The sequence below is a fragment of the Plasmodium malariae genome (genome assembly GCF_900090045.1).
Source record: "Plasmodium malariae genome assembly, chromosome: 9".
Lineage (NCBI taxonomy): Eukaryota > Apicomplexa > Aconoidasida > Haemosporida > Plasmodiidae > Plasmodium > Plasmodium malariae.
The window spans coordinates 157609-184668 of NC_041783.1; the positions used below are offsets into that span (position 1 = coordinate 157609).

Genomic DNA, 27060 nt, shown 5'->3' on the forward strand with positions numbered 1-27060 from the left:
TCTTGTAATAAACAAAACTTTTATTTTTAATTTTAAGGAAATAACGCAATTTTTTGTTTTCATAGCACATAATCATTTAAAATACGTACAGGAAAAAAAATAATTAAGATTATTTTTATAGCAAAATATATAAAATAACACCCGATATCAATAAAATTATACAAACAATGCTTTTTTATATTAATTTTAATGAACATATATATAAATTCCAAAAAAAAGTTTCATTTAATAATGAAATATATATATGAATTATAACATTCTGTTATTCTGAGAAAATATTTTGAAATACAAAATGTACAACATCAAAATATTCATTCTAACAAAAACTCTAAAAAATTCATATATTTACTTTTAAGGAACTAAAAAGCGTTTCCTATGATTATAAATTTGTGGAATATAAACAATTATAGTTATGTATGTTATTGGGGTATATCACTTGGGATATTATAGGTTTTAATTCCTACAAAATACTATGAAAATGATATTCCGTATTATGCATTTCACATTTTTTATTTGTTATCATTATATATTTTAGAATCTTTCTGAAAAGATAACTTATCATTAGTATAAATATAAATAATCCAATAGAGAATATATCAGGAAAATTCAATTAAAATGTATTTTTATGAGTATAAAATATACAACCTAAATTTATTAGATATAACGGTAGTATTCTATGTAATATATGGAAATTATACAAAGCACAATACACACATTTTTACTTTTATACATTTCCTCAAAAACTTAAAATCATCATGCTTCATACCTCTCTCTTACTTTATATAATTTATATTCTTGAATAAACATTTACCAAAATATGTGCATCCTCAGCCGTAAAAAAATGATTTATTTTCCTAATTTGTTCATAGCTTTTTGAATTCATTGATGAACTACCATCTGAAAGGCTATTGTATGCGTTGTCCACATTTTCATTATAAGATGTATCTCTTTTTTTTTTTTGCCCATTCTTTTATTTTTCATCTTATCTGTTACTCATACATTATTTGAACGTCTTTCCTGAATATGTTTTGCTATCATTCAATAAATTTTTTACCTAGTGTTATATCAACAATGTTCTGCTCAAACAAATACCTATTAAAAGTATTCTAAAATAACAGTGTATATATTTAAGATTTAAAAGAATAAAAACTTCATGGTTAAAAAACAGTATTATTACAAATGAATAATAAATAATATAAATATCCTAAAATTATATTATCATGCCACACAATCGATAAAAGTAAATATCCGAGGTGAAAGGGAAAATATATCAATTTTAATAAAAAAGAGTAACATAATTTTTTGTTTCATCCTTCAAATTTTTATTATTGTAATATTTTGAGTTAGGAAAAAATTAACAACAATGTAATAATTTTTAATGACAAATAATTCTACTTTTTTTTTTATTATATTTTTGTAAAAACGTAATAATATTTATATAACTGTAATGTATTTTACAATAAAGAAAAAGTAAAATAAATTTAAAAATATATTATTAAATTATTATAATGTTATATATAAAAACCAAACAATATTTAAAATAAAATAACATGAATTCACTCATAAATATCCCCAATATATAATTTAATTAATTGATATAGTTCCCTATTTAAATATTTTTTCTATCAATTTTTTTCAAAAAAAAATAAGTAAAAAGAAATAATATATAATTTTTTAATATTGCAAAATATTCAGTTTATTTAAAAAACATAATACACATAACGGATATAATGTGCTGCACTATATATTAAGAGAATTATGGTTAGTTTTGATGTTGTATTTTTATAAATAACTCTAATTTTATAAAAATATTTTGAAAAAACATCTATTATTAATAAAAGGTATTAATCATTTTAATAATGTATTAATGTTAATTATTAATAAAAAAAAATATGTTATACATTTTATTTCGTTATATTTACTTCTAAATTTTGCATGCTTTTTATATTGTTATATATTTAAAAAAACAAATTTATGAGATAACACCTATTATATACAAAATACTATAGTAAGATTTAACATAAAATATATTTTTTATTTTTCTATCACATTTCTGAAAATTAAAATTATTAATAAATCTTAATTTATACAATTATTCTCGAATGAAAATTTTCCAAAATTCTGCCATTTAATATATTATTTTAATTACTTTTATAAAATAGATATTTTTAAAAGAAATATTTATAAAATAAAAAAAAAAGATAGAAAGATTTTGCTTTATATATATTTAAAAAATAAATTTATTTCTTTCCATGTTCCATTAGATATTTTAATAAATTATATTTTACTTTATGTTTCCCCATATTCTCATACTATTATAGTCTTTATACATAATATTTACAGCATTATAATTAATATAATAAAATAAAACAATTTAAATAATAAATATTTTAAAATATAATAGATTATTTTTATATATATTTCTCCACATATCTTTATTAATCAAAATATATCTAACAGAAATATGATAACATGAAAGCAATTAAAATTCAAAAAATGGTAGAACAAAAAATTTGTTAACATGTAAATTCAAAAATTAAAAATAATCCAAAAGAAAATTCTTTAGTACAATAGATATGTAAAGAATAACCATAATAATTAAATTATTTAAGTGAAGTAATTATTTACACAAATTTATTATTTATATATATATATATATATATATTTCTTAATTTACTGATTATTTTCTATCCCCTATATACTTTGTTTCAAATGAAGAATTAATATTAATGAAAATACATTTAAATTACTGTAAAATAACGTATGTTTTTGTTAACACGTTTAAAATGTTCTGTAACTTCATTTATTGATACATTCATAAAAAAATATCATAAAATAATATATTAACTTTTTCAACTTAAATGGTAAAACAATATTTATTAATAGTGTTATAACTATATATTATATGGTTATCAAATAAAGAAAAAAAACAAAAAATAAATTACATATTTTTTATGTATTTATAAGAATATATCTATGAATAATTACAACATTATTACAAAGTTTCAATATTTTTTTTATTACATAATGTAGTGTGTTATCCCATTTTTAAGGAAGTTTTATATGATTTACTATTACCAATTTATAAGTTATTTTACTTTTTTTTGAACATGCATTTAATTAATTCTTCTATAAGTATATCCAAATAATTTTTGATTTCTTTAGTAAGTGGATATATTTATTAATATATTTGAATATGCACTTTATTAATTAAAATTTAGTCTAGAAGAAATCATTAACATAAAAATGTTATAATAATTATATACAAAATAAATAAATAAATATATATATATATATATAATATACATAAAATTGATTCTACACACAGTATATTTTAATGTTTAATATTAATAAAAAGTAAAAAAATATAATTTATATATTTTATTTAAATTTTTTTTATCGTGATTATAAATTTTATAATACCATATTCTCCATTTCTTGTATGCTCTATTTGTAGCTCGTAAACCAATATATAAATAATAAAAATATATATATACACTTAATACCACCAAACCGAGATTATCATTGTATATATGCCAATAAATAAAATATATGCTAAGCATAACTTTTACTTCTACATGAATTTATACAGAATAAAATTTTTTATATTATGGATAATCATCTAATGTACTAAAATTTATATTGTATGGAAAATGTTATATTTATTTTTTTTTAATTAAAGATATTATATACTACCATGAACTTATTCAATCCTATAATAACGCAATAAATTAATAAAAAAAATAATATGCTTATAAATAAGGCACAACTAACGTCGATTTATGTTTATAATTTTTATTATATTAAAAAAAAGAACATTACTAATATCAAAATATTGCTCTTATTTAACATTTATTTTTCATTATTTAAAACACATTTAAAACCCTATTAGGCAATAATCAACACATTTACAGAAAAATCTTCATAATAGAACAAATGTAAAAATAATTATTTATGAGTATTTGTGCAATAATACAAAATAAAATTATTTATTTTCTTTCCCCTCAAGGTTATTTCAACCTTTAAATATATATAATACATTATTAAAAAATAATTAGTACCAAACTAAAAGAAGGATCTCTGAAGAATAAATATTAACAACTTATTATTATTAATTTATTATTACACACACTTTCTTTAACAAAAAAAAGTAAATATAGATCAAAATTATATATTTATAACATTTTATTATAATTTATATTTTTGTTGCTCTTATAAATATTTATTAAAAACATATTTGCAGTAAGTATTAAGTGTGCGTGTTACTTACTTAGATACAAAAATTTTAAGTTATTAAAATTAATAAATAACTATAAACAATTCCTTCCTAAAAGGGAATAGAATTCTACAATATATTTATAACTTCATATATAAATCATTCATATGTTAAAAAACATATTTAAAACGTTCTTGTTGTAAATACGTACAGTAAAACATTTATAATAATACTATTTATGAATGTTAATTAAATTTGATTTTTACAAAAACAAAAAAAAATACACTGTTTCCTTTTTGTTATTTACAAAAAAATAAATCTACAAATGGTTGAAAACAAATCAAGCACTTATTTTAAATCAAGGTATAATCGTTGTAGACAAAAAAAAAATAAATTTGTTAAAATGATAACAAATTAAGCGAAGATCTAAAATTGAATAATAACATTTTATCCATTAATGTATAGGAAAATCGGAAATATACATTTTTATACAAATATTATTAATAATACAAATTTTTTATATACTAATATACTTAAATATACATACATATATTATTCCAAATCATATAAAATAATAATTTGCTAAATAATTTTACAATTAGCGTGAAGTATTATATTCCTAGTTTTTATTATATTTTTTAAAACATATAAATATCTTATATATGAGTTATTAATAGTACTATTATAATTTAATAATAAATTCTAATCAAAGAACAATTACTACTAATAAATATATGTGAAATATTAATTGATATTATAAAAAAATTACATAGTATATCATAGACTGTCTCAATTTTCTACTTGTATAATAGGCACTTGTATACTCAATATTTTTATCCTATTAAACTGACTATAAAAAATTGAGAAGTTCTATTAATATAGGTAATCAAATAAATTTTAGCTTATTTTTAAAAGAGAATTATTAATAAACTGTTATTTAAATATATTATTTCTTAGTGCACATAGGAAAAAAAATATTTTTTTTTAAGAAACATTTAAATGCTTGCAAAAAATTTTTTGTTAAATTTTCTGTATGATACTTTAAAAAATTCTCCTTTGACTAAAGTACACGATGAGTTGTATATTTAAGTCAAAGAACAAGTTAAATTTATAAAAATTTATTTATTATAATTCTTAAAATTACCTCGCAAAGACGAAACTATTGACCTTATTATGAAAATAACAAATATAAAGAAATTATATAGTATGAATCGCCGATTAACATAAAAATTATTGTTTTCATCACGAATAATATATATATTGTTAATTAGAGAATTTATTTTGTTCTCATCAAAAAAAAATATGTCTATAATATTATTAATAAACTTATGGATTTGCATTTTAATGTTAATGATTTATTCAATGTATATGGCTCGTCTTATAATTTTATTTATAATAAATTTAAAAGGTTGAAAGAAAAAATAGAAAAAACATTTTTTTGTAATTATTTTAAAATTTCTATTACATTATATTTTAATATTTCTTCAGTAGTAATAAATGCCAATACTATATTGATTACTTTAGCGGTATTAATAAATTATATAACAGCAATATATAAAACTGTTCTATTTATCATTAAGATGGTCATTATTCGTGTACATGACGAAATCACTTCAAATACTACACAAAGTGTAATCTTTGATGTTGATATAAAAGTTAAATTACAAAGATAATTTAAAATGTAAAATTTTTACAAAAGTAAAAGCTCATGAAACATATAGATAGGCATGCTAACGTTACCAATAAACATTCATCAAAATAAGACAATAAAAATTTAACATAAACCCCTTTCTATGTTATTGTCTTTATTTCTTTTTCACTCTTGCATATATTACTTATATTTTTCCTTTTTTATAAAGTTAATACAATTTCCATCGTAAAATATAATTATAATTTATAACTACATATAATTTGTATTCCTCAATTTATATTTCCAAAATAAATATATTATATATATACATTTTATTTTTAATGTTCATATAACATTCCTACCCCTGAAACCTCCTTATATAGAAAGATAATAAAGAAATAAAATATTAAGCATACTTTTCATAAATTACCTATTCATGAATTATTAAAAAGTGATTAAGTGAACATAAAAATTAGAACTGCACGAAAATTCCTCCACATTATAATCTCTAATATTCTCCTTTCATAAATATTACGAATTAAAATCAAGTTAACTAAAATGAAACAAGCTCAATACTTTCTTTGATTATATTCGAAAATAACCTATTAAAACGAATAAAAAAAAAAATAATAAAATAATAGCATTGTTGTATAAATATTTAAAATTAATTTTTATGCAGTTTGTTCCTCATTCCTTCAGTTATTTAATATAATAATATTTCTCTCTTTACTATGATAAATTCCCCCTATATTTTATAAGTTCATTATATAATATTTTTATCATGTACGAAGCAGATATATTCAACTAAAAATTTTAAATATATATCATATTAGAAAATCATAAATCATTTTTTATATATTCCTGCGTATATTTTTATTAATCATTACATTTTAAAAAGAAATTGTGTAAAATATAAGTTATTCAAATAAAAATATAATGCATATTATGTAACAACAAATTTATACAAAACAAAAATCAAAAAATAAAAATAAATAAAACTAATTACTTTTTAATATAATTGTTTGATTAAAAATAATCATATTAATTTAACTGCTTTGGATAAACAATTATTTAAAAAAAAAGTATATTAACAAAAATTTTCTCGTTTACTTTTATTTAACTCTACATTTTATATCTTCTATACACACATGCCTAATTATTCACTGAAAATATATACTCGATATTTTCGTTATAATTATATTATCCATATTACTATATGAAAATTTATGTAATTTTACTAGTTCGTATCTTAAAAATAATTATAATAAAAAAATATTTAATCTTTCCTATTTTACACGGCAATACATCATTTATTAGTAATATTAATATTACGTAGTTATAAAGTCATTCAATACAAAAAAAAAGAAAAAATAGATGATATATTTTTAATCTATTAATATGAATATTTTTATGAAGTATTAAAATAAATTCTTAAGAGAGATGCAATTTTTTTTTCTACTATTTAATGTAATATATACTATGCTATTTATATAATATTATAACATATTCTTTCTATTAATTACAAAGATAAAATATATTTTGCTTATTTCTGTTTAATCACACAATTCAAATAATTTCTGCACAAAAATATGATAACAATTTTTTTTATTAATAATACTATATATTCCATGTATTAATTAAAATTTATTTTAACAAAATCACATACAACTAAAGGTGAAAATAGGAAGGTACACAATAATATAATTATATATAAAATAAATAAATAACTTTTCCAAATTATTCAGTGGTATATGTATATCATAAAAAATTAATATTGAGGTAATTAATATGTATAATATTGAGTTGGTGTCGAGTTTACAATTTAATGTAATACATTGTCCATTAAAATAACAGTTATTTAGTGTAATTTATACAATATACATATTTTAATTCTAATCCATATATTCAATGTAGTAAATATAAAAATGTCTTAACAAAATAGTTATAACAATATAATGGTATCAAAAAATAAAATACAAAAAGCCCAATTAAGAGGAAATATATTATCAATATTAATATATATTTTGTTTATATATTATGTATTTTATGAAAACGAAAAGACGCAAAAGTGTTATATACATTCATACAAATAAAAATATTTATTTCTTTCTTAAAAAAAAAAAAATAATATATATATTTGTGATGTATAATCTCTTCCAACATTCAAATTTTCTGAAAACAAAGAAGAATAATTATTAGCCATAACACTTATATATAAGCCCTAAATTATACATGGGTAAGTTAATATAATTTTTGTTTTTAATAAACATTTTTATAGAATAATCCTGTAGATATATAAATAAATAATTCGGGGAATTAATTCCTTTTCATATATACTGCTTTAATGTATTAAATAGCGCATTTTCATTTCTCCTTAGTAATAATATTAGTTCTATATAATAATATATAAACTATAATTAATTATTTTATAATGTATATTCAGAAATATTTACCATCATTTAAATATTAATAATAACATATACATTCCGTTTTTACCAATATTTTGAATGTTTCATTTGAAAAATATGAATTCTTATTTACTCACAATTTTTTTATATTAAGTAGTTAATATATATAATACGAATATATATAAGATCCTCTTAAGTGGTAAAACAACCCTGTAACTTTTATTTTTAATAACCTAAAATACCTCTACTCAAATAGTTCTTCCTAATTAAGTGCATTGCAATGTTCATTATTAAACTATAAATATATGACTATTGATGAATAGTGTTTCTCTTTAAATTTAATTAACATTCTTTAAGTCATTTATTCTCAAATCAATTTTTTATAAAACGATGTACTAGTGAACATACATATATTTTTATAAAAAATTTCAACAATAATTGAAAATTAGTTTTGCAATTTTTTTTTTAGTTGTTATATTAAAGTATAACTCAATAAAAGGTGTCGTTCATATATGAAATACATTCTGAAGATTATCCGAATATTAAAATATTGCTATGCTTTAAACTACCAGTGATATCATCAACTAGATAATGATATTAATTTATATAAGCGTGACATGTAGTTATTTCTAATAAAATACGAACATTATTATACAATGTTCCTCAAAAACACAAATGTATTTTATTATACAAACAATTTTTTCTTTTGAAATGGGCGCGTATAGACCCCATAAATGAGGACAAAATAAGAAATTCCACTATTGTATCAGAAATCATTATATTATTTAATGAAAAATTATGTATAATAGTGAAGATTTTATTCATTTTTATTAAAAGTATAAAACATCTATTCCTCCGTCACTGCACCATAAGTTTAATGCATTATACGTGAACAATAACGGTAAATATACCGAGGTTACTACAGAGTTAAAAAATACAACCATATCATAGTCGCTGATAATTTATAATCTAATTTATTTATATTATCAATAATTTACCATATAAAAATATGTTAACGAAATTTATAAAAATAATAGTTCCAATTAGAATTCTTTTACCGTATTCTGTACTTATAATGGTGCAAGATTCAAATGGAACGACAATGTAAAATAACTCCACGAATTATAAAGATTCCAGTTAAAGTTGAAGGAACCTTCGAAATTCATCCACCCATCCTTTCAATTCATGTAATGGATCTTATTTATAAGGGTATTAAATTCACGTTTTTATTAAACACTATAATGAGATGTTCTCCTTGAAAATTCAACATATCCCAGGATTAAATATTTTTCTTGAATTAGAAATGAACACCTGTATCTCCTATAGGTTTATAGTAATAATGAATTGCAGATAAAAATACTCATATTATAAATTGAATTTTCTAATTTATTTTTATTAAAATTATATAACGATAAATTCATTATATGTTATATGTGTCATATTTTACTTTTTTAAACCATTGAGATGGAATTAATAATAATTTTCATCTACAAAAATGGCGATTACAACAAGTTTTGCGCATTATCATCATTTAGCATATTTGTGAAAAAGTGCAAAGGAAATAACACAATATAATGAAGAAATAACAGAAGAATAAGTATTTCAAGGAGAGATACAAGAACCATAATTAAGTGCAAAAAAAAAGAAAAAAAAAATTTTTTTTCTTAAAATATCAAGTCTAATAGAAAAAGTTCCAAAGATAACTCGTTTTAAATAACATAATATCTGATGAAAAGATAAGCTATAACAAAATAATATACAAATTCATTTAAATTTTTTCTATCGAATATTGAATATCAAAATAGATATAATTCAGTTTCAATTTTATGTAGAAATCACAAAGAAAAATAACTGCGTAAAAAGACAGAAATTTTATAACGGCTATGTTATTTACATAGTAAAATAATATATCCTCGTACATATAACGCAGTAGATCTATTTCACAAAATAATGACATAACTATCCGTAGCACAATTTTATGAAGCATACATCCAAAAGTAAATTAAAGATAATAATACAAAAAACTGAAATAATCATAATCCTTCAATTATTTACTTGTTCTTCTAGAACGATATACATTACTAAGGTGATGTAAAAAATAAGGAATTTTAGGAGTAAACAGATATAAAGAAATATAGACACATTAAGGAAATGTATACAATTAAGTAATTCATAACGTATAAAGTAAAAAAGGACTACATCCAAATTTCATATGTAATAAAATTTTAATAATAAAAACAAAAAAAAATATGGAAAAAAAAAATATTCTCACAAAAAGTGATAAACATACATTAGGTAATTTATATCTAATAGGTTAACAACTAAGTCGCAATACTTTTCAAAGATATATTTCATATGTTCTGTATGTTAACACAATGATGAAATATATAATACACTGGAAAAAAAAAGTAACGTATCTAGTTAGAACTACATATTATTCAGAAAATTGAAATTACCTAAAAGTTATTAGAACAAAAAGAATAAAAAAAAACATATTAAATAAATTGGACGATAAATGTTCATAAAATTATTACATATATATATATATATTGAGATAAGTGAAAATCTATGTTTGCGAAGTTCACCAAGTTTAACCTTTTTGTTATAATAATATTGTGTAATATAAACAGTAATACTAAGAATAAAAGAATTCAATTTTAAGGATAAATTTAATGGAAGACAATTATATAAATTATAATGTTACAGCATCTAACAATGACAAGAGAACTATTTCACCACGTCATGTAATATAGTACATAGAATATGACGAATATTTTATAAATAATAAAGGTAAAATATATCATTTGTTAAATGTAAAATAAAAATAATCATTGGTATAACTGGAAGAAACCGTACTAAATCGATAATATATAAAAATAATAAAATATGTTCTAATACATACATGTGATCTATAGTATTTTTAAGGATGCTGTTACAGAGGAGTTATATACACGATTCCATAAAAAAATAATTTAACAAGTTTTATAAATTCTTTTAAATTTATATTCCCACTATGTTTTATATTTTTCTTCATATATTAAGACACAACACTATTTTTATAGAGTAGAAGAAAATATGTATTAGCCAATAAATTATGGTAAAAAATGTTAGTTCTAAAGCATTTATTATGTTTATAAATGGATATTATATTATAATAAACTGAGATTGAAAAAATTAATATGTATAATGAATTAGTATGTATAAATAAGCAACTGATACAGTAAACGTTAAAGGTGCTAGAGCACAGTTTAAATGTATTAATTTAATGAAAAAATGAAAATTGTAATATTTTTATTAATTAAAGTATTATAATTTTTGAATAAACAGTTATTCATGTATCCTTCTTAATACTATCAAACGATCTAAATATTTAGTATACTGTCGAATAATTTGTGCCGAAATAACAAAGAATTATCTTATGCGTACAACTTAAAAAGTTAAATTTTTTAAAGAAAACTAACAGTTGCTTTACCAAAATTAAACAGTTGTTAAATAAATATATTTGATTTAGGTTTAACTTTCCTTCAATATATGACATATTTCCCTTGGATAATGTTTGGGGAATAACAAATAAGAATAAAATAAGTGGAAAGTTAATGGCACAAATAATATATGAGATAATCATCCTTATTCTTTGTATCTTTGCATCAGCCTAGAAGAAGACACCACAAAGAAAATACATTAGATATAATAACGTACACTACTAATTTCATTATAATACGAAATATTTGAAGTGTACAATAGCAAGTTTTCATAAGTTAACCTTTGGAAGAATTGAAATTCAAAAATATAGCGATATAATTATTAGCTGGTAAAATAAACTATTAAAAATTTCAATATTTATAGGTTTTTTGGATGCAGAAGAAAATTACAAACAAATAATTTTAAAAATTTCCAGCAGATAAACTATATATAAATATACGTATATGCTCACATATTTATTATTTATGCTCAATAAGTTATTTATTGTGTGTTATTTTATTCATTTAAGTACTACTATGTTATTTGTTTGTTTACATAGCTATTTTTTAAAAATTCAAATTAGAAATTACTATTTTTATTTTTCAACGATTTGCTTTATAATTGGTTAAATGTTTCATTTTTTCTAAAAAATTCGTTTTTATAAAAATTTAACTTTTTAAAATGAATCATATACTTATTTTACATGTTTTCCTTTTTTTTTCTTTTTACGTTATATCATTCAGTACAAAGATATCCCTACTAAATAGTTCAATTATTTTTACTACCTTTTTCACTTTATATAACGTTTTTTTATATGTTTTGATAAGCTATATTTTTATTTATGATAAACTAATAAATCCTGAATTAAATAATAAGTCTTTAAAAATTTTGAAAGCTTCCCTGTAAATTCAAGTATTTTCAACTTATTTAAACATAGTGGTATGGCTTTTTTTTCCTTTTTAGCTATTTGAACTTCCATTATATAAGACAATTTATAATAATAAAGTACAATACTGTAATTAGATTAACGAATTTTTACAAAATTATTGAACTTATGAGAATGTTATTGTATGCTTATATAGTGTAATATAATTTTCTCCTTTTTTTTTCTTTTGGTAACATAACATATAAACAGTAGTAATTAAACATTCCTAATATTCGTAGAAAGAATTATTTTGTATTAGAGCATTCATTTTAAAAAGTTTCTATATATATATTGTTTTATCATATTGTGAATCCAACAAAAATTTAAAATAAAAAGAAGAAATAATCTGTACACAATAATTCACCTTGATTATTTATTACATAACATTATGTGTTTTACTTATTCAGAAAAATTGAATATATTTAAAATAATTAAAAACGAAGCTTCTCATATTTGAATAATAATTAAAGAACTATTAATACTTAAATAATAATATTAAAAATTATTAATATTATTAAGGGCATACTGAAAGAGGTATAAGGTTACTGTGTGTAAAGCATAATACTTTAATATAAAAAGAAAACACAAGAAGAATTCAAAAACACTTTATAATGGTAGCAAAATTTAACACATTTTATTAATAATTTATGAGTATTACTATGATATCAGGGAATTAATAAAATCCAATGAATATTCTAAATAATAAATTAATTATTAGATTTATGTATTCTATCGTATAAGAACATATACCTCAAAAAAAATGAAAATTTTAAAGTATAAAAGCAAACTAAAAATTGTATATAAACTAAAAATGTAAAACTTTAACACTTTTATTACATGGGCATAATACAATTACATGTTATTAATTTTGAAGGAGAAATAATCTTCATGAAGTGTATAGTAAGATATAATTAATATATATAAGTATTCCTTCAGTTCTTTCTTATATTAAAAAAAATAAAAAAAAATTAAATATTATATTATATAGCAAATTTTTGCATAAAAATTATGATTAAACAGAAAAAAAAATTACCTATTTATTACTTGTAATGTAGTGAAAACGTCTAGTACGTATTTTGTTTAATACATATTTGCTTATTCACCTAAAAATAAAAAAGAAAAGGTCCTGCATAACATTTAATAACTAAAAAATATATTAGAAAACATTTATTACCTTTAACAATTAAATAAAATATGCATGCATATACTATCACAACATACAAGATCTTTTAAGTAAAATTATAAAAATGTATATTATAATAAAATATATTATAAAAAATTAAAAAAACATTTAAACAGAACAAATTTGTTACGCAAATGTATTACAAAATAAAGGTAAAAATTTAATTAACGAAATGATAGAAAATATAAAACTTAAAAAATATCCAGATATATATAATTAAAATAGAATTGTTTTTTTTTTTACGCTGGATTATAATACAAAAAAAAAAAAAAACAATTTCAACCCTTTCTTTAAAGACCTTCTATGTTCAATAGACAAAACAATACTAATATTTACTTCTAATAATATAACTCAATCTTAACCTATTTAATATTTTTTCAAATATCACAATGAGCTAAATGTAGCTTTTTTCATGATGGTCCATTATTATGTATCGTTTTAATATTTTTTCTAACATTCCTCGATGTATATGAATTATTCTATAATAAATATCTTTTATATATTTAATGTATTCTGTTCTGTTGTTCTATACAACTTTATTCAATCTTGGAAAAAACTGATATTTTTTCTTCTTTTTTTATAAAACTATTCCTTCATAATATAATTTCACGTAGCATTTTGATTAATTTTTAAACATACTTTAATATTTAACAAAATGTAATTTTTATTTTACTTTGTTTATTTTAAAACTCTTATTTTTGTTTCTTTTCCATTTCATTGTAAATTGTGTATAATTCCTTTACATTTAGTATATATCTTCATATATATAAATAATTTTTCTTATATGTTATATGTTCATCTATTATTTATTTTGACACAGTTTTTACGGAGTGTATATACATTTTCCTAAATTTATTTATTCTCACATTTTTGTTAACAATTTTTCTATTTTGATATATTTTCCCGCACTTTTTTTTTCGTTTTTTTCACTTTTTTTCTCTTTTTTTTTTTTTTTTTGGGCTTTTTCATTTTATATGTTTCATCATTATTCTTATTTATGATCCGTAATTTGCCTTTTCGAATCACAATTATATATTATTATTGTTTCATTTTACAAATGATAAATAAAAAAATGTATTATGTAATGTAACAAAGAGTACATTTAAATTTTTTTAATTTTCCATTTTTTACTGAACATTATAAATATATTATTTATAAAAACATAAAATAATATCTATATAATAAACATTTTTTCCCCTCAATTCATTCCCCAACCGAAGTTATTTTTTATATCCATATAGCAAAATATTATCTTATAATATTGCTTAAAATCATAGCACTTCAAACATGCCTTTCTCGTGTATACACCCACAAATGTATATATATATATATATGTGCAAAATTCATTTAAATGAAATACATTTTAATTAAGAACTTTTGTCAGTCGTAATTTGTTTGTCCGTATTCTTCAGTGCTAAATTTAACTAGCAAATATAGTTTCATATGTTAATGGTTTATCCTTTTATAGTGGTCCTTTTTCCAGCATATAAATTTTTTTTATAAATTTATATAATATATATACATATATATATATATATATATACATTCCATTTTAGGGCCAGTGTTCTTTTGCAGCCATATTTTACCCTCTACTCGTATAATTTGTTTTTCTCTTTGCAATTTTATCTAACATGTTTTATCAAAATTGAAGCAAATATTTTATTCTTCTTAAACAAATATCGTGCTTGCTTTGTCAATTTCATATTCAAAATGCAGAAGTTTATTCAATTAAAATACTTATAAATATAAAATATTCCGTTATAAAATTCAAAATGAAAATTCAAGGAAAATTTTACCTTTCAGTTAATTGTAATTTATGTATTTCGTTATATTTAGTTTTTTTTTTTTTTCGTTAGTGTGTGTGTTGCATATTTCATAGGCCAGTCGATAAAACGCTTAAAACAAGATGCATGCATATTGAGATATGGTATCATTCAAAGAACACAAAAATGTTAGAAATGAAAAATAAGTAGTGTTTACGTTACGTATACGTGATTATTATATTCTATATATACAAATATATGTTTGTTCATGATACTTCAAAAAATTAATTTCATAAAATTCCTGGAGTTAAAAGTGTTCAGCAAAAAGGAAGCACATAAGTATTTAAGGTGTCTCAACAATGTGTATGCATATTTTTTATTAATATTTCTAAAAAACAGTTTCTAAAAAACAGAAAGATTTTAAAATGGTTTTTATAAAAAAATTAGTGGTTTTACAATACATAGCACCAATTACATTTTTTAAAAATAATTATTTGTTTTGTTCATAAAAATATTTTGTGAAGTTTTAAAATAATCGTTAAAATTTATTACTTATTTATTTAAAAATAAATTTTTAACTTTCTATATTTTAAATATATGTATACATAAATGTATATATATATATATATAGCATTCATAAACATCAGTTATTATAATTCCAAATCCAAACCCCAATAGTTTTTATAATTGTTATTATTTATGTTAGAATAATATATTACCAAGAAAACAATATAGCAAAAAAGGTAATAATTATATATGTTCTCAATAAAATTTTTTTCGTTATTTTAAAAAATTTCTGTAAAATATTTTTACAACTCTATATATTGTATTTTCAGTTATATTTATTTATCATACTTTAAACAGAAGACATATTTATATTAAAATTAAATGAGTACATATAATTTTTGATAAAACACGTCAAATTTGCAAATATAAAATGTTTGATAAACAATTAGTTGAAGAAGTAACTGGGATAACTACAACAGTAAATTCTGTAATTTCTCATCCATATACTGAGAATCCTGAAAATGAATGGAATGTTTTTCACCTTCTTCTTGCTATGTGCATTGTTCTTTATATAATATTATTACTTATTTCTTTTAAAGTTATAAGATCAGTAAGAAAAACTAACATTCTAAATATAATTCATTTTTTTTATTTCATTTTATACTTTTTATTTAATTACTCATTTAAATAAAAAAAAAATTTTTTTTTTTGACAAAAAAGATATATAGTGATATCCATAATAACCGAGATGAAGAACAAGCTAATTTTGACAATGACAGTCATTAATTACAATAGGACAAGTATAAAAATGACTAAGAATCATTGAGAAATACCTGGATAGTCAGATCAAATCATAAGAATATACAAATATGAAAAAGGTTAATATAACTTATATCAGAATTGTTCAATATAGGCGTATTTTAATATATATACATGCATAAATTTATAATTTATAATATAGACCTTATGAATAATTAAATTGATTCCATATTACTTCTTTTTTTCTTTTTTTTTTTTTTTTTTTTTTTTTCCTCTTATTAACATTAAATTTTATAATATTAGTACATATATTTGAAAATATATCTATATTTTTTTTTTTTTAAATAACTAGTATCTATTCATATTCATTTTATAATATATATCAAATTAGTAATAAAATTAGAATTTTTATTTTTCTTTACAGTTGCCATTACTTATATTTCATATATACATCAAATTTTATTGAGGACAAATAAATTACCATAAAAAAAGGCTTTCAGTCCTTAGTTAATATCGTTTTCCACCACTATAGACCTTATTATAAACAAAAGAGATAAAAAGACTATAAAATAATTCATAATTATATTTCTTTAAATATTGTATTTATTTAATCTATTTCTTTAATTTATTAAAAATAATATTTATTTGAACAATTTCATATGCAAAATTTAAATTTGCCTTGCGCTGTAAATGTAACATAAAAAAGTTAATGTCCTGAAATAAGAAATTTTATACATAGTTTTATTCATTATATCATTTTTCTTTTTTGCAAACTTATAATTCAGTGCAATAATTTTATAATTATACCAAGATTTACTTTCATAACAATATCTAATATTGGATTGTTTATTATAATAAATAATAAATATTACAAAATACTATATATTTTTATACGTTTATTGTATTTGTTTGTTTATTTTGTATGATTGAACTTTCTTATGTACCTATAATTTAATTTTTTCAAAATTTTTTTAGACACTTATTTTTAATTTAAAAGTTTTCATTTGTCTTTATAAAGAAATTCCTTATTAATGATTTATAATTTTCATTTTACAAATTTTAAAAAAATAATAAAAATATATTCAAGATTTTTTCTATTCTTACATCTTTTTTAGTAACTTCATAAACTTTCCAAAATGATCGATAAATTAGACATATATGTAAACAATATTAAAGGATTTTAAAAAAGAAAAATATTTTTTTTCTTTAAAGTAGTTTTAGATAAAAAATTATGTTATCTGATAATAATAAAAAATATATTTAAAAAAAATTCAAAACATATTACTCCATATAGTATTTCTTTTTTTATTTTTTGAAATAATTAATTATAATTCTTGTTCGTATTTTCATTTTTTCCCAAAGATATTCTTTTGGATCGTAATTCTTTCAATTTTAACATTCTACATAATTATATACCCATCAAATGTTAATTTCCATCTTGAAAATTTATTTGTATTGAAATATTAACAGTATCAATGAATTCGGATATATTAATTTAATTATTTTATTCTATTGCTGTTATAGTAATTTTAATTTGGATGTTTACTAAATTAATTTAGCATAAATACAGAATTTTATTCAGCACTTCATTATATATTTTCATTATTTATATCTAGTTGTTTATTTTAATTAATTAACGAACTTTAGAATATTATTAATACTGTTTCTCAGTACTTCTTAGCAATATATGATTTTAACATTTCAAAGATTTGTTCTCATCTTACGCTACTTATATTTTGTTGAATATAAAATAAACCCCCCCTCCATTTTTTTTTTTTTTTTTTTTAATTTATATAATGACTGCATTTTTATAACGTTTACCACTGCTGTATAAATTATATGTCTTCAACTGTAATGAAGTATATTTATTATTTTTTTTTTGCAAAAATATATATGAAAGAAAACAATACTATACAAACTTTAAATATATAAAAATATATGGATTATTATATCAAATAATAAAAGTATGTTCATAAATATTTTTTTGTTCTTTTCATATTTATAATTGTTATATTGCAATTTGGATTTCCACGTATAAAATACAGAAGTTAACATTAGAGACTTTAAAAAAAAAAGATATATACATATGCTTTAAGTATTAATGTTCTCACAATCGTTACAATTATAATAATACGCAAAAATATCAAAAATGATTGATTACTATTTAATATTTTCATAAATACTCTACTATCATACCAAACTTTTTCGAAATATGCAAAATTCTCAAAAATATATATATAAACTTATGATTTTTTCTCTTTTTAAGGGGTAATAAACGTACAAAAAAATATATGGCTTTTAAGAAACAAAAAAAAAATTAAACATAATTATAAAAATATTTCGCCATAATTTTTTATATTTTTTTTTTGTGAAAACCCTATATTCGAACTTATATTGTACTGTTCGTTTTTTTTGTTAATATGCATTAACACACTATATTTAATTTATTTTGAAAATTTATGCGCCAAACTTATATATATATTTTAATATTTTTGTAATAACTTTTATTTGCAATTCTTATGTGTACATATAATTTTTTGCAAAAATAAATTGTATATTTTTTTTCAACTTTTAATTTTTTACTTGTATATGTATATATAAAAATATGTTAAAATATGTTCATATACACAACAAAAAATTCTGATAAAATAAATATATAAAATAAGTAAACAGTTACTGTTAAATTTGTCATTTTTTAATTCTCATAATAAAAGCTCAAATGTCAAATTTCTGGTTCAATTAACAGAGATATTTTAATTTTTATAAATAGTCTATTTTACTGCATATTAAATAGAAGATGTAAACTATTATTCACAATTAATTCTAAATGTACTCTTGAAACAATTTAATAAACTTATTTAAAATTAATGGAAGAATTTAATTCATGAATTATATTATAATTACAACGATTTCTAATTTCATTGCTTTAGTTCTTTTGTATAAAATCAAAAAAATATACATGTATTTACATGGTTTTCTTATAATGATTTATACATCATACACAACTCGTAATACAACGTTACAACAGAAGATCAATGAACGAGGAATTTCATATTAGGCAAGGAAAAATTTTTAAATGAAAAAATTATAGAAAAAATTATATGTATTTCATTTAATAAGATACGGTAATATATCGTTAAGCATCATCTTCGTCTTTATTTTTTTTTAAGTTGTCTTTTACCTTCTGTTGTAATTTTATATATAATTATATTGTTAATAAGAATCTAAATGAATTTTTATTAATAAAAGAGCAATTTTACGTTCAAAATTCCAAATAATGATATGATCTCTTCTTAACTTATGAAAAAATACGTATATGTTATAATATATTTATTTGAAGAAGTTATTAAAACATGGCATAATATAATAGGCTTACATATATATTAATACTTTATTGTTTATTTTAAACTATTTATTTTAGTTAATAGTAAATTGAATTTTATTTATTAAATTTATACCGTTCAGAATTTTTAATATCGATTATTTGTTAAATGTATTATTTTCCTATTACATCCTAATTTATAGATTAATTATCAGCATTCATGATAGACTTATTCATAGATAAACCATAAGTATACAAAAACACAAAAAACTAAATTTAGAATATAATTAATAATTATGTACTTCTTTTGTTCATAATTTTTGTAATATTAATAAAGATTTTTAATTCGTACAAGTTGCAAAAAAAAAAAAAAAAATAATGATATATAGATATAATCTTTTATTCATATTTTATTTACGAAGGAAAAATAGGTTATTTTTAAATATTAATAAAAAATATTAATTTTCTACAATGTTTTAGAGTAAAAAATACTTGAAAAAATAATAAAAATGAAAATTCAATATTAAAATTAATGTAATTTCTTTTATATTATATAGTATTAAAAAATTATTTTAAATTTAATTTGCATATAATTATAATAATATATATATAGACTATGACTATAAACTTTTCGATCTAATTAAAAATTAGAATAATATTTTTAATTGTTTTATTATTATATAAAATTACTCTGTAAGTTAAAATAAATGAAAAATATTTATTACAAAATTTATATATAATTATATTTTTTTCTACTACTGATATATAAATATTTTATTTTTGAGCATTATTAAAAAAAGAATAATAAATACAAAATAATTAAAAATATGAACTATGGAACGGTTCACAACTTATTTTTTACTGAAATTAAAATTTTTATCAAAATTCTCTCTTTTTATCACCAATAAATATACTACAGCAACATTTTAAGTAATGCATTTACATGCTCAGAACAAAGAAATACTTTAAATCATTTATATTTTTTTTTTATTATTTTTTTATTTATGTACGTATAAAAAAGTAGAAACATTTCAAATATTAGAATATTCTTAAAAATTAAAGCTATATTATTAAAATATCATTTTTTTTTAAGAAAACCTCAAAGGTTCCTGAACAAATAATTTCTGCATAAAATATTTATTTTTCGTCTAGTTCAAATAGATAAATACTAATATGAATATATTATATTTAAAAATATAGAATTGAATAATTTAATTAAAAACAAAAAAATATATTTTTATTAACTCTAATTTTTCTACATTTTTTTTTCGTTGTATTATTTTATTTTTATCGTTTTTTCAGTTTTTATTATATTATTAGTACATATAATATTTAAATTATATATATTGTTATACAAATTCTAATTTAGAAAAATATTTCCAAAGTTTTAAAATATTGGTTTTTTTAATTTTATTTTAATTAATAAAAAATTATATGTATTTTTTTTTTTTTTTTTTGACAAATGGTTATTTTTATTTAAATTATTTAACCATAATTTATTTTACTTTAAGCATTTTCATATTTTTATATATAAAATTATATAAAAATAGAATATAATAAGTAATTATTTATTATTTGTTCTGTTTTGTTTTTAATGTAACTTTATAAATAATAAAATAAATATTATGCTTTTTAATAATAAAACATAGTTGTAAGTATATAGTTTTTAGCATCTTCTAAAATTTTAAGAAGCATTTTGGATTCTTTATTTGTTTTTCATTTCCATTTTTACTATATATTCTATTCCTAATTTAATTTTCGTAAGTATATATTCTATATTTTTTAATCTATTATTAGTTTTTTCTTTTATTCATTCTTTCATTTTTATTTATTTTTGCTAAATAGTAGTATAGAAAAATGTTTGGAATATTATATTTTTAATTAATAATTTTATTTTTTTATAATAACCAAGAAAAATTAATTAGTCTATTTTAAATAATTTTTAAAATTTTTATTTAAAATAATAGGGAAATGAGTACTTTTATGACAGACGATCCACCTAGTGGTGAAGTGGAAGTTTCAAAACTAAATAGTCCCTTTACTAAAATTAATGAGAAAACTTACACTACCAACACATATTACCTTCCAGAAGAAAGGCCTAACCCACAAAAGCAGTACATGTCCTATTCTGATGGAGAATATTATTCAGAAGAAGATGATGATGAAGATGATGAAGAACATTATCATACAGATGGAGAAACTTATGAATCAGAAGATGAAGAAGATCAAGAAGATAAAGATGATGAGAACGTAGATAATGATGATGCAGAAGATAATGATGATGAACTAGAAGATAATAATGAAAAACAAGAAGATGAACCAAGTAATCAAGTTGTTCCTTGTTTACAAGCCGGTGAAGGTACAAGTTCCGGCGAATTACAAGATCTTCTTCCATATGAAGAAGACGTTCAACAAACACCCTATAATTATGAAAAACCAACACTCACCTTATATGGATTAATGATGTTTATTGTCTTCTTAATGCGTTTAGGAGTAAGTTTTTTTTTTAAATAAAAAAAAAAATACAAAGTTATATGAGATATATATAAAAATACTTTTTTACATTTACATTTTATGTATATAGAAAAAAAATTTATAATAATAAAAAAAACATATTTTAAATAATTTTTAATATTTTCTTCAGAGAGCAAGTTCTAAAAGGCTGAGAAAGAAATTTAAAGCTAGAAGAGATTTACTTGGATGGTTGGACATACTTAATTATAAAATTAATAGGCACGATAAGAGAATGATGGCAGATCTACAAATACTAGAAACTAAAATTAACATGGAAGAGGAAAGAATGGAAAAGAAATTTGATAAAAAAAGATTTGATGCGAAAAACAGAGCATTATGTAAACTAGGTGATGATCCTGCACCTTGTATAGGTCCTCGTTATGACAGAAGAGGTATACTCTTAGAAAAGAAATTGAATAAAATAGATTTGGAATATGAAAGATATAGAATGAAAAAGATTAGACGTTGGAACAAAATGAAAGAAAAATTTCACAAAAAACTAAAGAAGGTTCAGAAAAAACAAGAAAAGAGAAGACTAAAAAAGTGCAGAAAAATGCACAAGTTTGAAAGAAAATGGAATGGTGCACCCCACTCATTTAAAGCATACATTAGACTCAAGACTGCAGAACAAAGAGTTTAATTAAAAAAACTAAAAATATAAATATTTGAAAAAATTGAAAAAATGTTACATTGTACTGTGTAATCTCACATACATTTATTAAAAGTAGTTAAATAATAACAATAAATAGAAGCAATGGAATCATATGTTTTCTACATCAATAAAATATCAAAAATAATAATTAAGGGGGTTATATATAACAAAAAACAGTAGATAGAAATAATGCACCGTTTTTAATTAATGGAAAAACATTTTTAGATAAAATGCAAGATATATATACTAAGTGAAAAGGGAAAAAATGTCGTAGAAAAAAATAACATAAAAAGATAAATTGCAAAAAGAAAATTCTTGGACAAAATAAAATAATTTTAAACACAACGTTAATTAATAAAATTTTAATATATATTTACTAACTAAATTTACATCTTATTGTAAGAACAATAACATTTCTTAAATTTATCATATCTACAATCAATATATTGTAATTACCCACAGTGTATTACAAATATTGTACTTTATTTATGTCTTTTTAATCTCAAACATTATTATTTACTTGTTCACGTATTTTTATATATTTTATTACCTTTTTTTTTATCTTTCTTATACGTATAAATATATATCATATTCAAATATGTAAAGAAGTCTTATTTATTATTACGAAAAATAGCGTATATATATAACCAATAACAGTGGAATAAACCGTTTTAACGCATGTTCTAATTTCTTTTAACATATAAATAATCAAATAATATATAATAATAAATGTTAATAAATACTATGATAAATTTTCTCCTAATCTTTTTTTTTTTTTTTTATCCTTTGTTGCTATTTTCATCTATATATATGTTAGCTTTTTATGTTTTAATGTTTTCTGTACTTACCTGAATTTGTTTTAATTCGTTCCAAGATATATAAATTTGTATGACTTTGAGATATTTGTTTTATAATGTTTTTTGACAAACATAATTTGATTAATACAAATTTGACTATTTTATGAAATATTTTTAAATAAATTTATTTTAAAAAATGAAGTTGCACATTTATTATTACAAGAATTATAATGTATCCCATAAAAAAAGAATCTAAATCTGCATTGTTTAATAAGAATTTTCGACGAAATAAGTATACACGGGAAATATTAATATATTTACAAATAAATTAAATTTTTTTTATGGCTAAATTTTAGATATATATATATTCAGCCAAAAATAGATTTAAACAAAATAAGCATATGGAAATTATAGAGCATTTATTTCTCTCACATTTTTGTAAACAAACCTTTTCTTTTTGTTTTAAGAATTACTATAAATATGGGTTGTCCCATTTAACTAATAACCTCTGATTATTTTAATATATTATGCAATTATTTTCAGCAATTATTATGCAACTATTATATTATAAACAAAGATAAAAACAAAATATTATAAGAATAAAAAAGTATGTTAACGAGAACTCCTAAAAATATTAACCTTCACCACCTCTAAATGGTGTCTTTTGTTAAAAATACAAACCTCCTTGCATTATATATTTGTTTCATTTATACATGCATATACATATATAACATTACTTAGGGAAGTAAAAGAACGAAAATTTAGACAACTATATAATTCAGCTCCAACAATAACCAAGGACACTATATAAATTAATAGATACACTTTTATACTAAAACGTCGAATATAATATAAGGATGAATAAAAGAATATGTAATAATTAAAAAATTTGGAAGATTATAATATTTTAAGAGCATATACTCTTAATCCTTCTTTATTCTTATACTATATATAAAAAAACATTTAGTTCAAATACTATTCTTCTTTTAAAATAAAATAGTGTAATTATGGATAACATAATAACATTAAAATATAATATTATTATAACATAATAATATTTAAACATATACCTTTTTTCTAAAATCTTGCTACAGTAACATTATTTAAGTATTTCTAAAATAGTGTATGTCTTATTTGCATAATAAAACGTTTCCTACTTTACACAATTCTAAAATTTTTTTTGTTTTTTTTTTCTTTTAACTTAATCTTTTAATAAATAAATATAATAAAAAAAGGAAAAAAAAAAAAAAAAAAAAACTACCTATAAAACTATGTAGTTCATTTAAATTATACCATGAATTCTTTTTAGTTTATCAAAATGTGTGAAAATATAATCATTTACTTAAACGTGTACGCTAAAATTTTTCCAATTTTATTTTTTTTTTTTTAAATAAAAATTTATCCTTCTGTTAACTTTTTCTACTTTGCAATAATTCTAACCAAATAATGAAAAACCTAAGTCATCTTCTTCTTCTTCCTCTTCTACTTTCTCTTCTTTTTTGGATTCCTTTTTATCTTCACTAGGTTTATCCGCTGTGGCTTGTGTTCCGGATGATGGGGCACCTCCTCCAATACTCAAGTTACTTAATAATCCCCTAATAATTTTTTAAAACAAAATTATTATTATTATTATTATTATTACTATTCAAAATAACAGAATATGCATTTAACTTGTACAATCAAATTTGTAACAATTTAAATTATGCACATCCCTAAAAATGGCTGTTACAATGGGTACAATCAAAGCGGTTCTCCATGAATATGCATATGTGTTCATGTATTATATTAAATATATGTACATATATGTTTACATAATAACATATATAAATGACATATGTATAATATATCTTTAATATACTTAATATACCACAAAAAATATGCAATGGTTTTACTATATATTAAGTGTTATACATACGTACACATGTATTTTGCTTTATATATATATATTTTTTTTTTTTTTTGTCCTTTACTCAATATCTTTTCCTTTTAATGTTTTTTCAAAAAGCATTGGTAAGTATGGCAAAACTGTGTTATTTGATTTTTTAATAAGTTTCACAATATTTTCACTAGTTATGCTCATTTTCTCTTCATGTAATATTAAAGCAGCATATGTACATAAAAGCTCCTGCTTTTCACAATCTGGTATTTCTGATACTGGAATTGCTGCCATTTCCCCTTTTAATTAAAGCTTTGTGATAAATTATATAAAGAAATTTTTTAAAAATAAAAATATTTTTTCTGTATTTCAAATAAATTTTCTGCTCTTTTTAACACTTTTTACGATACCAAGAAAATTTTATTCACATTACATGTATATACTTTTTTTCATAAAAAATAACAATAATAAAAATTAAAAAAAAATTTTTAAATAAAAAATAATAATACCAATAAAAAGAAAATATCAAAACAATAAAGAACGTTATGTAAATAAATAAATATATATATATATACATGTATATATGCACGTTATACAAAGAAGGTGAAAAAATACGTGCTTCAAGAATTAATATTAGTGTATCAAAGAGGTTATTAACATATTTTTCACGTAAAATATAATGTAAGAACTACGTACGTAAATATATATAAATATATATATATCAAATACCCAACATTTTTGAACATTTTCGTACGAATTTTCAACTTTTTTGCTTTATCAAATATTATAGCACATTATTCAAAGGAGTTAATTAAAAATTGCGCTAATTAAATCTTTTTCTGTTTTAATAATAGTAAAATTAAAAACGCCATTATAATAACGCTTCATAAATTTATGTATAAAAAAATATATATAATATAACACTCTGCTCATTTATATGTTTAAAAAATCGAAGATAGAAATAACTGAAATTCTTGTGAGAGCTAAATACAAATATACACATGAAGTGTATACATGTATATATATGCATACATATTTATATGTAT

The 27060-nt window shown here is 19.5% G+C and overlaps 2 protein-coding genes and 1 pseudogene across 2 annotated transcripts, besides 1 other annotated feature; 1 reads left to right on the forward strand and 2 right to left on the reverse strand.

Moving 5' to 3' along the window:
* Nucleotides 1-460: 460 nt before the first annotated feature.
* Nucleotides 461-1311, reverse strand: PmUG01_09012600 (annotated as a pseudogene).
* Nucleotides 461-1311: a sequence feature (Plasmodium exported protein, unknown function, pseudogene).
* A 20835-nt stretch (nucleotides 1312-22146) lies between these two features.
* On the forward strand, nucleotides 22147-23329 carry PmUG01_09012700 (conserved Plasmodium protein, unknown function; the record flags this gene model as incomplete). The annotated part of the gene is made up of 2 exons (XM_029004806.1): nucleotides 22147-22668; nucleotides 22820-23329. 2 exons carry the CDS (start codon nucleotides 22147-22149, stop codon nucleotides 23327-23329), a joined length of 1032 nt encoding a protein of 343 aa, XP_028861458.1.
* A 2244-nt stretch (nucleotides 23330-25573) lies between these two features.
* Nucleotides 25574-26308, reverse strand: PmUG01_09012800 (60S acidic ribosomal protein P1, putative; the record flags this gene model as incomplete). The annotated part of the gene is made up of 2 exons (XM_029004807.1): nucleotides 25574-25733; nucleotides 26109-26308. The coding sequence occupies 2 exons, from the start codon at nucleotides 26306-26308 to the stop codon at nucleotides 25574-25576; spliced, it is 360 nt and encodes a 119-aa protein (XP_028861459.1).
* Between the last annotated feature and the right edge of the window lie 752 nt (nucleotides 26309-27060).